The sequence below is a fragment of the Punica granatum genome, chromosome 3 (genome assembly GCF_007655135.1).
Source record: "Punica granatum isolate Tunisia-2019 chromosome 3, ASM765513v2, whole genome shotgun sequence".
In the NCBI taxonomy this organism is placed as follows: domain Eukaryota; kingdom Viridiplantae; phylum Streptophyta; class Magnoliopsida; order Myrtales; family Lythraceae; genus Punica; species Punica granatum.
This window is the reverse complement of record NC_045129.1, coordinates 23,083,769-23,099,644: the sequence shown is the minus strand read 5'-3', so window position 1 is coordinate 23,099,644 and position 15,876 is coordinate 23,083,769. Positions and strand designations below refer to the sequence as shown.

General features: G+C 52.4%; 1 protein-coding gene across 1 annotated transcript; it reads left to right on the top strand.

The window, feature by feature from the left end:
- The first annotated feature begins 1,167 nt into the window (after window positions 1–1,167).
- LOC116200465 (extensin-like) lies at window positions 1,168–2,016 on the top strand. Its single transcript, XM_031531314.1, has one exon. It carries the CDS (start codon window positions 1,168–1,170, stop codon window positions 2,014–2,016), a length of 849 nt encoding a protein of 282 aa, XP_031387174.1.
- The last annotated feature ends 13,860 nt before the right edge of the window (window positions 2,017–15,876 follow it).

The window sequence follows — 15,876 nt, the reverse complement described above, 5'->3', positions numbered from 1 at the left end:
CATGGCAGGATGAGAGGATCCCCGCACCTACTACAGATTTGGCTTCTCGCACACGTCCGCCCCTTTTGCTCATCACACCCTTTCTCCTACATCGCGGACAAGCGTTCGCTGATCGAGCGCCTGGTACCGGTCATCCCACCTCCCGAGCACAGCTTCTTGGAATGGAGGCACTTTTGGCGCGAGTTGACGCCCGCACGGTTCCTATGGGTCGCTCGATGGAATCCCGGCGGCCCCATGATCACAGGATTTCCCGGAATCGTGGGAGTCCCTCTTCTTAGCCATTTGGGGAGCACACTCATATTCCTCGGCCAAGTAATCAGACAACTCGGCGGCTTACAGGACATTCCCGCCGAGGCGGACCGCCTACCCTACCGCATCCAGTGGGCCGACTCTACGCCACGGCCCCCGCAAGATTCCTACAGATTTGGGAGATCCATCGTCAACGGGACGCTAGCACCATACAGCGTCTGTACTTCCCCGAGCACCCCACCGACGAAGAGCGAGCATTCTCCGCCACATCAGCATACGTGGCCCGGTTCTATTCACAGGGATCGACATCCCCGCAACGGTCCCAGGCCACCCCGACTCCCCGAGCTGCACCTACCCCCGCTCCCGAAGCCGAAAGCTCTACCCAAGCGGCTATGCGCGCAGAGCTACGGGCCATCAGGGAGGAACGAGATAGGCTTCGTTGTGAGCTCGTCGACTCTCGCGCGGAGGTCGCGGACTACAGGGAGCTTCAGACGGAGTTAGCTCGATCACGCGCCCGAGTCGCGCACTTAGACAGGGAGATGGCCCGTTTGACCGCGAGGTTGGACCAAGTGCGTGCAAGGGCGCGCGAGATCTCTCACCCCTAGGATTAGCGCACGCGCCCGTTTTGCCCTCGCTCGGACCCACGCCGCTCTCAACCGGCCACCGAGCGCAAAGGGATGTCGGCTTTACGTTTATGTTCCTTTTATTTCGTACGTTGTATTTTGCAAAACTATGGAACTCGAATCAAATCAATGTAATGACATTAGCATTTCAGAAACTCATGCATCTCATACATCATGTCCCTTTATTTATTCCGTACTTATCATCTCAAAATGTTGATGTTGCCCTTACACACTCTTGGAATTTAGGTGATCGCAACTGGCGTCCCACCGTTACCCGACTCGTCAGCGTCTTAGGATGGCAGAAGATGATCGAGTCGATGTCTCTGAAGAAGTCAATCCACCGGTCCCGACTCATTCTCAACCACCCCCGGCACACGCTCCGCCGCCTCCGACTCCCGCAGGCATACTCCCGGCGTATTCGAGCGCCCCTCCGACACATCTCCCGCCCCCAACGTCTTCAGGGACGCCCCTTCCACCAGTCTCACTGACATCATCCACCTCCGATGACCAAGCCCGCATCACGGCACTCAAGGGCACGATCAACCAAATGGCCGCCAACATGGCGGAACTGCTCGCCCTGCTTAGAGGACCAAACCGTGCATCCTCGAGCTCCACGCCTCCACCGGGACAAGGGCCAACAGTCGACTCGACTCCTTGGGTTCCACCGACTCAAGCCCCGGAGAACATGGATGCGCTCGCACCACCAACACTGCATACGTTCATGGCTCACCCTTTCACCAGCCCATATCCGCCACCACCGGCCCCCACGACTGTCCCTCTTCCACCGGCGACATTCCTGTCCTCGGAGCAGGCCCTGTCCGCACATCCTCCTATCTCTATACCGGTCCCAGCCGCGGCCTATACAGTGCCTCCACCGATGGTCTTCCCGGTATCAAGTGCACCTGTTTCGACTCACCCTCAAGCCGCGGAACTTCCTCCGTACCCGTCTTTTCAGCCCCATGTCGGCCTCTCTTATCAGGCACCGCCCCCTATAAACACCACCTTCCTCGAACTAGGCACGCCGACTCGCGCGGTCCAGTTCGCCTCACCAACGCACTTCTTCCCCGAGGCTGACGCCGAACAAGAACGTAGATTGAAGCGAATGGAGGAGACGATACGAGCCCTACAAGCGAGTGATGCTTGACCCGATGCGCGTTACGGCGACTGTAGTCTATTCCCGGGCATGCGGCTGCCCTCGAAGTTCAGGATCCCGGAGTTCAAGACCTACGAAGGCACGACAGATTCGCGACACCACCTTCGCCATTACCGGGGAAAGATGCTACAATATTGGGAGTACGAGGAGTTTGTCATCCACTCCTTCCAAGACAGCCTGTCGGGATCCGCCCTCGATTGGTTCATGTCATTGAGAGCCGAGGACATTCCGACGTGGGAAGACCTCTCCCGGAAGTTTATCGACCAATACCAATATTGCGCGAAATCGCCTCCCACCCTCCTGGAGCTGAGCACAAAAGAAATGGCGCAGGGCCAAAGGTTCGAGGAATACGCCACTAAGTGGCGTGCCCAAGCAGCGAAACACATCCCTCCGATCAGTGAAGCGCAACAAATCCAGTTGTTTCACTCCACACTGAGGGGAGTGTACTAGTCACACCTGTTGGCCCACACTTCGTCGTTCTCCGACCTCATCGAGGTCGGGAAAAAGCTTGATTTGGGGATCAAGCTCGGAAGGATGGAGGGCCCCGCCAGTAAAGGAGAGGAGTCATCGAAGAAGGTCCCCGCAACGTCGTCATCTTCCGACGAAAGGAGAAGGAAGGAAGTTTCAGTGAACGCCGTCAATACGGCACATCAGGCGTCCCAGCAATATTCGGTGAATCTCACGACCACACCGACCACCGCTCCTACCTACTTCCCTCCGCCCCCACAACACCAGCCTCAATCGATTTACTACTTGGCTCCGCCGGTCCCGCCACCAATGACCTCCCAACCGTACGACCACTACGCACTCGCATCGGCTCAGCCCCCTCAACCCAAACCCTCGGTGTCGAGAGCTCCTCCACCGACGCAACAGAACCCTACTTCACAGGGTCCGCAGGCCGGCGGCACGCAAAACCGACCCCACAGACAATACACACCACTGCCTGCTCCTCTCTCTCATATATATCGGCAACTCCTGGTGGGCAATCAGATTCAGCCGATATCCTCGGGCCCGAATTTTGACCCGTCCACTCAAGATCAGTCTAAGCGTTGCGAGTATCATCAGGGCGCGCCGGGGCATACTCTCGACAATTGTTGGAGGTTGCGTGACGAGATCCAGAGGAGGATTGACAGCAACAGGCTCACCTTCAACGCCGTCAGGCCCCCGAACGTGCAAGCCAACCCCCTCCCGGATCATAGGCCGAGTCTGGGGCCTTCCATCAACATGATCTCCATATGCGCCTCGGGGAAGGACAAGGACGCGCAGAACAACCCCCTTCCCTTCGTGATCGACTACACTCCCGAGGAACCCACGGTCGGATTCGCAGGGCACATGGCCTCGTCGACTCCATTCGTCGTAGATATCCCCGCACGAGAACCGTATGCAGACAGTAAGGTCCCCTGGACCTATGAAGGAAGTATCGGGAGTGTCGAGCAGCAGTTCAGTGTCATGGGGGTGACACGTTTGGGGCGGGTGTACGAGAACCCGGCAGCCAAGGACAAAGGGAAGGCGCTCGCCGCTGAAGTCGGGGCGGCGCCCGAAAGCTCGCCTTTTCCGTCCAAAAAGGTGACCGAGGAGGAAGCCGAAGCATTCATGAAGATCGTGAAGGCGAGCGAATACAAAGTGGTCGAACAAATGGCCAAGTCCCCGGCCCACATCTCTTTGCTTGCCCTTCTCCTCGGCTCGGAACCTCACCGAGAAGCCCTCCTCTGGGTACTGACCGCGGCACAGGTCCCGAAGGAAACGCCTCCCGATAGGATAGAGGAGACTGTCGGTTCCATCTTCTCCAACACCATCTCGTTCTCGGACGACAAGCTCCCGTCCGAAGGTTGGTCACATTCACGGGCCTTACATATTGTCTGCAAATGCAACAACTACATCATCGGCCGGGTCATGATTGACAATGGGTCCACGCTCAACGTTTGCTCGGTGATCACCTTGAAGCAGATGAATGTGGACCTCAACCGAGTCCGCCCGAGCAAAACAGCGGTCCGAGCCTTCGACGGCTCACGTAGGGAGGTGAACGGGGAGATCGACCTCCTCATAGATGTTGGCCCGTGCTCGTTCAGCATCACATTCCAGGTGCTCGACATCCCGAACGCGTTCAGCCTGTTGCTCGGGAGGCTCTGGATCCACTCGGCCGGCGTCGTCCCCTCTTCTCTCCACCAAAGGCTGAAATTCATCGTCGAGGAGAAGCTCATCACGGTGAAAGGAGAGGAGGACTACGCCATCTACAAGGAGACGGCGGTGCCCTACATCAGCGTCGGGGATGATGAAAACCTCCCGTTCCATTCATTTGAAACCATCTCCGTCATTCGAGATTACGGAAGGTTCTCCTGCGCAACAATTACATTCCCGGCACCGGCCTCGGGGCGTGAGGACAAGGGATCAGCCGCCCTATTGAAATCGAGGAGTACAGGCACAGGAGGGGACTCGGCTTTCGCCCCTCCTGTCATGAAATCATCGAGGCCCGCAGGGGCAACCATCTTCACCGCCTCGCCGCATACTATGGGAGGCTCAACAGGGGCACTCCAGTCCCCCCGCTATCCCACTTCTTCCCCGGGCCCTCACACACTATCGGGGGCGCCCTTGAAGGCCCTTCCTCGGACTCCGACGACACTCCCGCAGCTCCGTCAGCCGTGTACGCCGTCACCGAGGAGATTCCTTCAGGGGTTCACATCCGCTTGGCGCAGGAAAATGAGGAGCTTGATAACTGGACCTCAGTCCCGCGCTACTCGGCTGTGATTGCCGATGTGTATGGCCTATCTATGTATAAGATGTTCCCCGCGTGTCGGCATAGCCATGCGCCACACGATGGGAGAGGGGTTTCTATTATGGCTTTATGTTCACATTATCAATGAAATTTGGATTCGAGTGGAGCCTGGAAATTTGAGAGAATTGCCTTAGAAAATTTATGTTCACATTATCTCTCACGCATTTTTTGAATTCCCTTGCGTTTCATCTCCTTTTCCTATTCTCTATTTCGCAACACTATAAATTTTCTAAGGCAATTCTCTCAAATTTCCAGGCTCCACTCGAATCCAAATCCTCGACACTTCGATTCGAACCTATTCCAAGAGCACCTCGGTGAACTCCAACTCGTATACTTTGGGGAAGGGCTTCCCGAGGACAGTCAAGTGCCCGAGTTAGAAGAGAGTTTGCGCCGCCTCGAGGACCATCAAATCACCTCGGTCGAGCCAACAGAAGAGATCAATGTGGGCACCGAAGAAGAGCCCCGCACCTTGAAGATTGGGACAGCCCTCGACCCTACGCAGCGGACTCGGATGATCGACTTCCTGAAGGAATATCAAGAGGTCTTCGCCTGGTCCTATGCTGACATGCACGGCTTAGACCTCTCAATAGTCGAGCACTTCCTTCCACTCGACACTGAGAAATTCCCGCCCAAGCGCCAACAGTTACGACGACAACGGGCTAGCCTTCTCCTCCGCATAAAAAAAGAGGTCATCAAACAGATCAACGCGGGGTTCCTCGAAGTCTGCAACTATTTCGAGTGGGTGGCGAACATTGTGCCGGTGGAAAAGAATGATGGAAGGGTCCGAGTCTGCGCCGACTACCGAGACCTCAACAAAGTTAACCTTAAGGACAATTTCCCCTTGCCACACATCGACGTCCTGGTCGACAATATGGCACGTCACGCCCAGTTCTCTTTCATGGACGACTTCTCCGGATACAATCAAATCCGGATGGCCGAAGAGGACAAGCTTAAGACGACGTTCACTACGATGTGGGGAACCTTTTGCTACCGCGTTATGTCTTTCGGCCTCAAGAACACAGGGGCAACTTATCAGAGGGCTATGGTCACATTGTTCCACGACATGATGCACAAAGAAGTCGAGGTATATGTCGATGACATGATCGCCAAGTCTAAAGAGGGAGAAGACCACCTTATCAACCTGAAGCGCCTTTTCGATCGCTTGAAAGAATACAAACTCCGGCTTAATCCAGCAAAATGCACATTTGGTGCCCGATCAGGAAAGCCGCTAGGTTTCGTGGTCAGCGAGCACGGTATCGAAGTGGATCCGGACAAGATCATGGCGATCAAAGAGCTTTCCCCGCCGTCAACGGTTCGAGAGGTACGTGGCTTCTTGGGGCGGCTGAACTACATTGCGCGCTTCATCGCGAACCTGACAGATAAGTGCCAACCGCTCTTTCGTTTGCTCCGCAAGAATGCAGCGATGGAGTGGGACCACGAGTGTAGAAGGCCTTCGACACCATCAATGCCTACCTAATTCAGCCGCCGTTATTGGTACCACCCATGCTGAATCGACCCCTCATTTTATACCTCACGGTATGCCGACAATCCTTAGGGTGCATGCTAGGGCAAGAAGACGAGTTGACACGCACGGAAAGGGCGATATATTACTTGAGCAAGAAGTTCACTGAAGAGGAATCCAATTATCCGAAGATCGAGAAGATGTGTTGCGCGTTGGTATGGGTCATGCAAAGGCTCCGACAGTACACGCTCTATCACACAATCCGCTTGCTGTCAAAAGCTGATCCCTTGCAGTATTTGCTTGATAGCCCCTCCTCTATGAGGAACGTCGCAAAATGGAGCTGTCAGCTGACAGAATACGACATAGAGTACGTGCCCCACACGTCTGTCAAGGGACAAGCAATTGCCGACCACCTGGCAGAATTCCTGATCGACGACGACACGCCGATTAACACGGATTTCCCAGATGAAGGGATCCTCCAGGTGGATGAAGAGAAAGAGGAGCCAACATGGAAGATGTACTTCGACGGGGCTGTCAATTCCGTGGGATCCGGAGTTGGGGCAGTTTTGATATCCTCGGACGGGCGTCATTATCCAGTCGCTGCGAAAGTGGATTTCTCCTGTATCAATAATGTGGCCGAGTACGAGGCGTGCATCCTCGGTTTGCAAGCGGCGATCGATTTCAAGGTGAAGGAGCTAGAGGTATTCGGTGACTCCATGCTCACAATCTTCCAAACACTGGGGCAATGGAAGACAAAAGACGCGAAGTTAGTCCCGTACCATGAGTACCTTGAGGAATTGGCGAAGAACTTTGAGAAGGTCTCATTCACCTATACTCCACGCGTGAAGAATCAGTTCTCGGACGCACTCGCAACACTCGCATCTATGGCGAGTATCTCAGAGGGGAACATCATCGAACCTCTCGAAATCGAAGTGGCCAAAGGCCCGGCCCACTGCAACGCAATTGAAGCGTCCGAAGCGAAGCCGTGGTACAAGACAACAGGAACTTCTTGCAAACGGGCCAATATCCCCCGTTCGCCGATCGCCGCGATCGAAAGACGCTCAGACGCCTCGCGATGCACTACTTTCTGAGTGGCGAGATACTATATCGCCGTTCCTTTGATTCCACGCTCCTCCGGTGCATCGACGAACACGAATCGCGATGTCTTATGGAAGAAGTGCATGGAGGAAATTGTGGACCTTATATGAATGGCCTCATGCTCGCCAAAAAGATTATGCGCTTAGGCTATCATTGGTCTACCATGGAGACTCAGGCATTGCCACCGATGCCAAGTGTACGCCGATCAGATTAAAGCGCCACCCAACGAGCTACGCCCTATGACAGCCCCGTGGCCTTTCTCAATGTGGGGGATGGACGTGATTGGCCCGATCAACCCCAAAGCGTCTAACGGACACACGTTCATCTTGGTGGCAATTGACTACTTCACCAAGTGGATCGAGGCTATCACTCTCGCGTCGGTCACCGCAAAAGCCGTGGCCCGTTTTCTCAGACGTGACGTCATCGCCCGGTACGGGATCCCTGCGACGATCATCACGGACAACGCCAAGAATCAGAGCAACAAGGTCATTGATGAGCTCTGTACACAATTCAAAATCCGACACCGCAACTCCACCCCATATCATCCCCAAATGAACGGTGCGGTGGAGGCGGCAAATAAGAACATCAAGAAGAACATCAAAAAATTGACGGTGAATTACAAGGATTGGCACGAGATGCTCCCCTATGCACTCTTGGCGTACCGAACATCCATACGGACTTCAACCGGGGCAACCCCGTACTCCCTGGTCTATGGCATGGAGGCAATCCTCCCAATTGAGGTCGAGATCCCTTCCATGAGAATCCTTGCCGAGGCCGAACTTGCAAAAGCGGAGTGGGCAAAACAACGATACGAGCAGTTAAACCTCATTGACAAGAAAAGGCTAAAGGCACTATGCCACGAACAGTGCTACCAACAGAGGATGGCTCGAGCATTCAACACCTAGGTCCGTCACCGAGAGTTCAGTCCCGGTGACCTTGTCTTGAGAAAGGTCTTACATGTCGCACCCGATTCTCGAGGGAAGTTCTCGTACAAATACGACGGGCCCTTCGTCTTCAAAGAGACTTTCTCCGGGGGAGCAGTCATTCTGAGCGATATGGACGGCACCGAAAATGCCTTTCCCGTCAACGCCGACACCATCAAGAAGTATTATCCATGACAATTCGTGTTTGCTTTTCGTTTGCCGGGCCTCGCGCCCGTTTCATTGTAAGACATTTCTGTTCACATGCACGAGTGCTAACTCCCGCCATTTGTCCAATGTAAAACCTTCTTGAGAAAAAAAATAAATCTCCCGCTAGGTCAAAAACCTCCTCGAGGCGGCCTAGGCAAAAGCTAGGGAACGAGTGGCACGACTTAAAATCCCGCAAAGGGGAGTCGCAGCAAAAGGAGAGCATAAATCACTTCCTTGCTAGGTCGAAAACCCTCAAAGGGCGGCCTAGGCAAAAGTTAGAGGACCCGAGGGATGCGATCCCGCCCAAACATGGGGGGACCGTAGCAAAAGGTGAGCATTCATGTGAGAAAAATTAAATAAAATACCCCGCTAGGTTATCACGCATCTCGCGGCCTAGGCAAAAGTTAGGGGACAACGTCGGCTCGACCACGAAAGAAAGGCAACACTTCTCCGTGAAGCTACATCGAGTAGTGGTTCGGCATTCTCCGACTCAAGCAAACTCTCTTCGACTCTCCAGGCTCGAGACTCGCCCCGGAATGGGGTCGAATCGACGTATCCTTGACTTGGAGGATCCCATAAGATCCCTCCCTTTACCTTTATGCACATATTTCTACGGGTTACCCGTCTCAGAAAAGCCATTCTCCGATAAGGACACGGCCGCCTTCCAAATGGCCACCAATATCATGTCCCCAACACATCTTTACATAGATTCCTTTTACGCATCGTAGTCTCAACGATTTCACGCGGCTGACATCCTTTGTAGGCTTTTCTTTCCTACGTGCAGATGCGATCGGGAACCCCAAGGGATGCTCCCCGCCGACGGATTCATGTCTGCTTCATGCGGCAGGTCGTGCTCTCAAGGCGCCGGAAGTCGTCGAGGGATGCGTCACACCGCCCAAGCCGACGATGTTTAAAGACGGACAAACGATGGAAGGTCATCATCAGCTGCCGCACGTGATGCAATCCAAGCCCAACGCCAAGCAAACCACATCGCCTGAAGCTTTACGCGATCCCCGAGCAAGTGTCTCGGGTCTATCCCAGTTTTCAAATTCCTGTTCGGGTCCATCCCGGTTTCAAATCCCTGTTTGGGTCCATCCCGGTTTCAAATCCCTGTTCGGGTCCATCCCGGTTTCAAGTTCTTATTCGGGTCCATCCCGGTTTCAAATTCATGTTCGGGTCCATCCCGGTTTCAAATTCCTGCTCGGGTCCATCCCGGTTTCAAATTCCTGCTTCAAGTCTATCCTAGTCCATTCAAGTCTATCCTAGTCCATTCAGGTCTATCTTGGTCCATTCAGGTCAATCCCGGTCACATTCAGGTCCATCCTGGTCCATTCGGGTCTATCACGGTCTCATTCAGGTCTATCCTGGTCTATTAAGGTCAATCCCGGTCACATTCGGGTCTATCCTAGTCCATTCGGGTCTATCCCGGTCTCATTCAGGTCTATCCTGGTCTATTCGGGTTAATCCCGGTCACATTCAGGTATATCCTGGTTCATCTGCATTCGGGTCTATCCCGGTCTCATTCAGGTCTATCCTGGTCCATTCGGGTCTATCCCGGTCTCATTCAGGTCTATTCTGGTCCATTCGGGTCAATCCCGGTCTCATTCAGGTCTATCCTGGTCCATTCGGGTCAATCCCGGTCACATTCAGGTCTATCCTGGTTCATCTGCATTCGGGTCTATCCCGGTCTCATTCAGGTCTATCCTGGTCCATTCGGGTATATCCTGGTCTCATTCAGGTCTATCCTGGTCCATTCGGGTCTATCCCGGTCTCATTCAGGTCTATCCTGGTCCATTCGGGTCAATCCCGGTCTCATTCAGGTCTATCCTGGTCTATTCGGGTCTATCCCGGTCTCATTCAGGTCTATCCTGGTCTATTCGGATCTATCCCGGTCTCATTCAGGTCTATCCTGGTCCATTCGGGTCAATCCCGGTCTCACTCAGGTCTATCCTGGTCCATTCGGGTCTATCCCTGTCTCATTCAGGTCTATCCTGGTCCATTCGGGTCTATCCCGGTCTCATTCAGGTCTATCCTGGTCCATTCGGGTCAATCCCGGTCTCACTCAGGTCTATCCTGGTCCATTCGGGTCTATCTTTGTCTCATTCAGGTCTATCCTGGTCCATTCGGGTCAATCCCGGTCACATTCAGGTCTATCCTGGTCCATTCGGGTCAATTCCGGTCACATTCAGGTCTATCTTGGTCCATTCGGGTCTATCCCGGTCTCATTCAGGTCTATCCTGGTCCCTTCGGGTCTATCCCGGTCTCATTCAGGTCTATCCTGGACTCTTTCGGGTCTATCCCGGTATCCTTTGGGTCCATCCCTGTTCTAATTTCCCGCGCAATGTCCCAATATATCCAAGCAGGGCACGAGCAGCCATGGGGGAACGGCATTAGAGCAGTCGCCGGGCGCAAAGAGGGGGTGCTTCTTATAATCTTTGGCTACATCCTCTAACCGAGCATGCAACCAAAGAGGGGCAAGCTGTCAGCACCCTATTTTGGCCCACCGGCTTCCTACACGAGAATCCTCGACCAAAGCCCGGGTTACTATTCATCACCCGATGATCAGAGGCGAACATGTGGGCACAGAAACATGAATTACAGGAGAAAAGCAGGGTGCACTAAAAAGGTAGAGGAGAGCCATCAAAAGAACAGACAAACAAGGAACCCCGAAAACAGCGAAGCCGGCACTGTGGCATTATTCATCATCGAATCACTGAAACACCGAAAGGTGCCCAATATGGGACTCTAAAAATCCCTCTCAGTGCCAAAATGACCAACGACACGTCCGGGCTCGTTTCGGGGGCATCCCCCGTAAGCCGGGACACCCCCGATCTCTCACGGACGCCTTTTCTGACAGGGCTCCCGGGGCCCGATCCACTGACAAGTAAACAGCATCCCAAAACAGGCCTATGGGCACCCAGAGACTACCGGGGTCATGGAACAAGCTTCAGACGACCTTTCAGAACTCTACAGGGTTTCCCGAGGGGCGTTTCAGTGGTAGCAAACGCCTCCCGGTGAATTTTCGGGGCACATCCACAGAAAACAGAAATCACAGCGATCCCCGAACGCCTCAAGAGATTCGGGGAACACTGAGAAAGCCCCGGTCACAAGTCCCTAGGTCTTCCCGGGGCAACGGTCTTCGGTTGGGGACGACGAGCCAACGATCCCTCACAAGGCAAAAGGGTCACCGAAACGAACATTAAGATGCACAAAGAGCAATCGGGGACCGGGGACCCTCAACTCCACTCCAAATGTCCGAACAGGGCAAAACCGACTCTCGAGGCGCTGAGTCGCCCGAACATTCATTCACACGACGTATGGCGATATTAGGCTCATTCCAATCCTCTTCATTCAAGCATTCCAAATCTATAAATTAATCGGACATCGGAGATCGGACGAGCGTTCAATCAAGTTTCAACCTTTTTCCGACTTTTCTCCAAGTCGAATGGGACCCACAGCTCAGCCAAGCCAAGCCACCAAGCCACGGTTCAACCCCAAGCCACGGCTCAACCCCTCAAGCCTCAGCTCAGCCACAATCAGCCGCGGCTACTCCCTCCAACCGGCGGCTCAAGGTTTCCTCCACCACAAATTCAAATTTCTCTTACACATCCATTACTTCCTATCATCCATCCATCACCCCATCACCTCTCCTTTGCTTTCCCCACACTCAACATGACCCAAACCCCATCCTAATCCCTTCTTAAAATTTCGGCAGCCCCTACTTACACATTAAATCGCGATTAACTTCATCAAAGCACACCGTTAGCCTAGCCTATAAGTTCCCATTCATCATTAAGCTTAATCACTTCTCCATTCTCATTCTCTCTCAAGCCAATCTCTCTCCAAAAACCTCCCAAACTTCAGCCCACTCCCACACCTTCATCCAGCCCGTGCCAAGGCCAAAACCGGCCAAAATTACCGGAAAACCACTCGGTATTCCGGTAACCACCCGACTCGACTTAAACCAAAAATCACCAAACTCCCTAGCCTACATATTTCCCACCCCCTAAGTCTATTTCCGAGCTTAGTTTTTCCATTTGAAGCCTCCATCATCGCGTACTGCCCGCACAAAGAGTCGGGTCCCGAAACCGGTAACCGGGCGCATCTGAGCCCTCCACACGTGCCATTTCGCTCCACGACCTTGGCGAGTCGTGCCATCACGTTCAAAGGGTTCCTCACAACCCTCACCCTCCCCCGTGAAGAGGTGGTCACGATCCGAGGGCCGGTCCACCGTGCACAACCACCGTTTCATCGTTTTCTTCCTTACCTAGCTCCTCGTGTTTTTACAGAATTTTTTCTCACTGTTTCGGGCTTGTCTAGGGCTTGGCACGTTCGGGACTACCCACGGACGTCTAGATCCGTCCCTTAGGAGTCCAACGAGCCCAATCTTGCACCGTGCCGTGGCCGGAGCTAGCGTGCCGACCCTGTTCTTCCCAAGTTGCCGCGGCTACCTCCCTCTTGGGTCACTCATCCGTAGCCTCTAACCGAGTCTTGCGACTCCCACGGCCGCTTCCCCGACTCTTTCCCTCGTACATCGAGGCTAGGTAACATCTCTTTATAACTTAGAGAAGCTAGGATCTTCGATTTTTGCTTGTATGAAATGTTTATACGTTTTAAAGAGTCGGAATGCATGAAAGGTCGTATTTTTCTTTCGGATCCGAGCTTCCCCATGTATGCCGTGCATCGTCGCACGTTTATTTTTTTTATCACGTCCATATGCCATATGAATGTATATGTCATGAAGGGAAACGACATGAGTCGAGGTAGGAGAGACCCCAAGTCACGGCCGAGCCATGGGGACCTACGGTCTAGCCCTAAGGGAATGACCCGTGACCCCCTTTGGTTCCTCCGAGGCTAGGGTGTCTCCTCTTCCCGGAAACTAGTCGGTTCCCACGCTCTTTTGCCGTTGTTTATCACGTGTAATGTATTAACATGGCGGGAAAGGGCTTAGATCGGGATCGGAGAACCTCCCTTGACTCGTGTGAGCCACGGGGACTCATGGCCACTCTTGAGGAAATGTGGCTGAGAGTTCCCTTGGACCACACGGGTCTAAGGAGGCTTCTCCCTTTCCGAAACGGGTTGGTTCCCGCGTTTCACGCTCTCCCATCGAATGAATCGACGCCGTTTTTGTTGATTTCTTTATATTACGTGTTATATATGCTTGTTCGTGTGTTTGTTTGCGTTTAGAGATCTTGACGGTGTCAATTTCCTTTTTTTTTTTATTGAAATAGATATTGTCCTTGTGTTTAAACGTATTATGCATGCAAGATACGATCGGAATCGTCCCTTGGAATTGATTGTACCCGTGTTTTACATTTTTACCGTTAGTCACACGATAATTAAATGATAGATACGTCAATTTTGGGGTAATCTTCCATCGAAACCGTAATAACTATACGAAATCATGATCACCGAATAACTTCACAAATGGGATAAACGGGACGTATTATTCGGTTAATTAAGTCACTTGGGCTAAGTAATCGAATAAGTTGATTATTAATTAGTAAACGCATTGATGATTCACGAAACGGCGAGAATGCCCTTTTCCTTAAAAGATCACAATTTCAAAACATCGAGACACGTAACACGAATAGAATTGATGTCTAACGAGTGCTTGCGTGCTATGACTCGAGCCCGGGCCCGATTTGAGGCAGCTCGAGTCAAGACGCGCGAGTTCTCCTTAGACTTCTTCGTGTGACGCGATCTTCAATTTGCACACGAACATCGCAATTTTATCATCCAAGGGCATAATCGTCGTCCCGTGATTCACCGATACCCTAGGCGTTAGGGAGTTGGAAACACCTCGATCTATGGGAGGGAAAGGGCAACCTGTTAGGGTGCAAGTTTCATTCGAATGGCCCATTCCGTTCACTTTCGGTGTTTCTATCTTCCTATCATAGATTCGGTGGTGAACATTTTATTTTAGTTACGAAACATGAACAACCGGATTAATCATGCATTCGACTTAATCAAACATTAGATAATAGATAGGTGGAATGCTAGATTCCAATCTAGAGTCAAAATACGAGTTTGGCTAATTCGGTGAAACCGCAGTGTCACCTCACTGAATAAGAGTCTTAAAACAAATTCACACACATAATCTGCTTAGAACCATATTCTAGCCCACCATCTATGTTTGCCTAGGTTAGATACATTGTTTGTTAATCAACCCCGGTTAATAACCGATTAAATCACGTACACTCAACTTAATATACCACTTGTCTGTATTCACCTTTATTTGTCAGTTATTATCTGTTCTTCATCAGTTTTATCATTTTTCTTCTGTTTTCCATTTGTTTCTGCCAATTTGTTGCGGTTCGGGTCCAAGCCCATAGGTTACGTGTTGCACGGGGTCCAACGCCCCAAACCACCGAACACGAGGTCCAACGCCCCAAACCACCGAACACGAGGTCCAACGCCTCCTAACTCATTGAGCACGTGCAACTCGAGTGCGGAATGGCATCTAGCCTCGATTCACCATCATACTCCAAACATGGCCTATGTGGAAGGCAATTTGGATTGGATGTGTGAAACGTGTTTAGATATCACTCGGGAGCTCAATCGGTCCAACGGTTACAGTGGGAATCAACCAGTTCTCCTGCAGACCGTTGGTACGATCGGATCCGATCCCCGGCTCCTTGAGCCCGCGTTGCCTTAATCTATTTATCGGTTATTTAAAACACACGGTGAGCCGGAGCGGAATATTGACCCAATGCAAACCGATCGGGATCCATTTATTCTTTCAGTTACACTTTGCAATTATTCGAGAGAACATTGCGAGGATTTTATTTGTATATTCACTCATTCACTTGTAAGGATCCCTGATCGGCGAGCGAGAGGTCCGAGTGTCGAACCGGTCAAGTTGGTCTATTGTCACCAAGAGATGAGTAAGCTCGAATACTCACGGTCTCGGTTTGCGAAGGGAATTGACCATCACGGTTCGATGAACTATAACGATAAGATAGTGAACCGACTCCTCGACGCACAAGTCTACCCATCTTTCGGATTCTTGGCCCAACTTGATTAATTCATCTACTTTACGGTGTCAAAACGGGCGAGTCAAGTGCAACCTTAAATCACGCGGTAAATAAAACAAAACGGCAAGCCTAGCAAACTAGAGTACTGAAAGGGCGTGCGGGATATAGGCCCGCACGTAATAGAACCCCCGAATTCAGAATTTTCGATTCCGTATGACCATTGCCTTAGCATTTAAGTGTACCCCGTACCCCTAGACCCGGGTAACTTGCCGGCCCTCGACCTTCGGGTCGTAAAATGGCAAGTAACGACTCCTTCTCACGCGTGTCCGTTGCGCGTCCCCAGGAAGGTGGACACTTCCAAGCCGCATTGCATAGGCTTCGCGCGCATGCGTGCCCCGACGAGATGAAATT

Coding starts and splice junctions, on each gene's coding strand:
- LOC116200465 (XM_031531314.1), top strand. CDS start 1,168: ATGGCAGAAGATGATCGAGTCGATGTCTCTGAAGAAGTCAATCCACCG.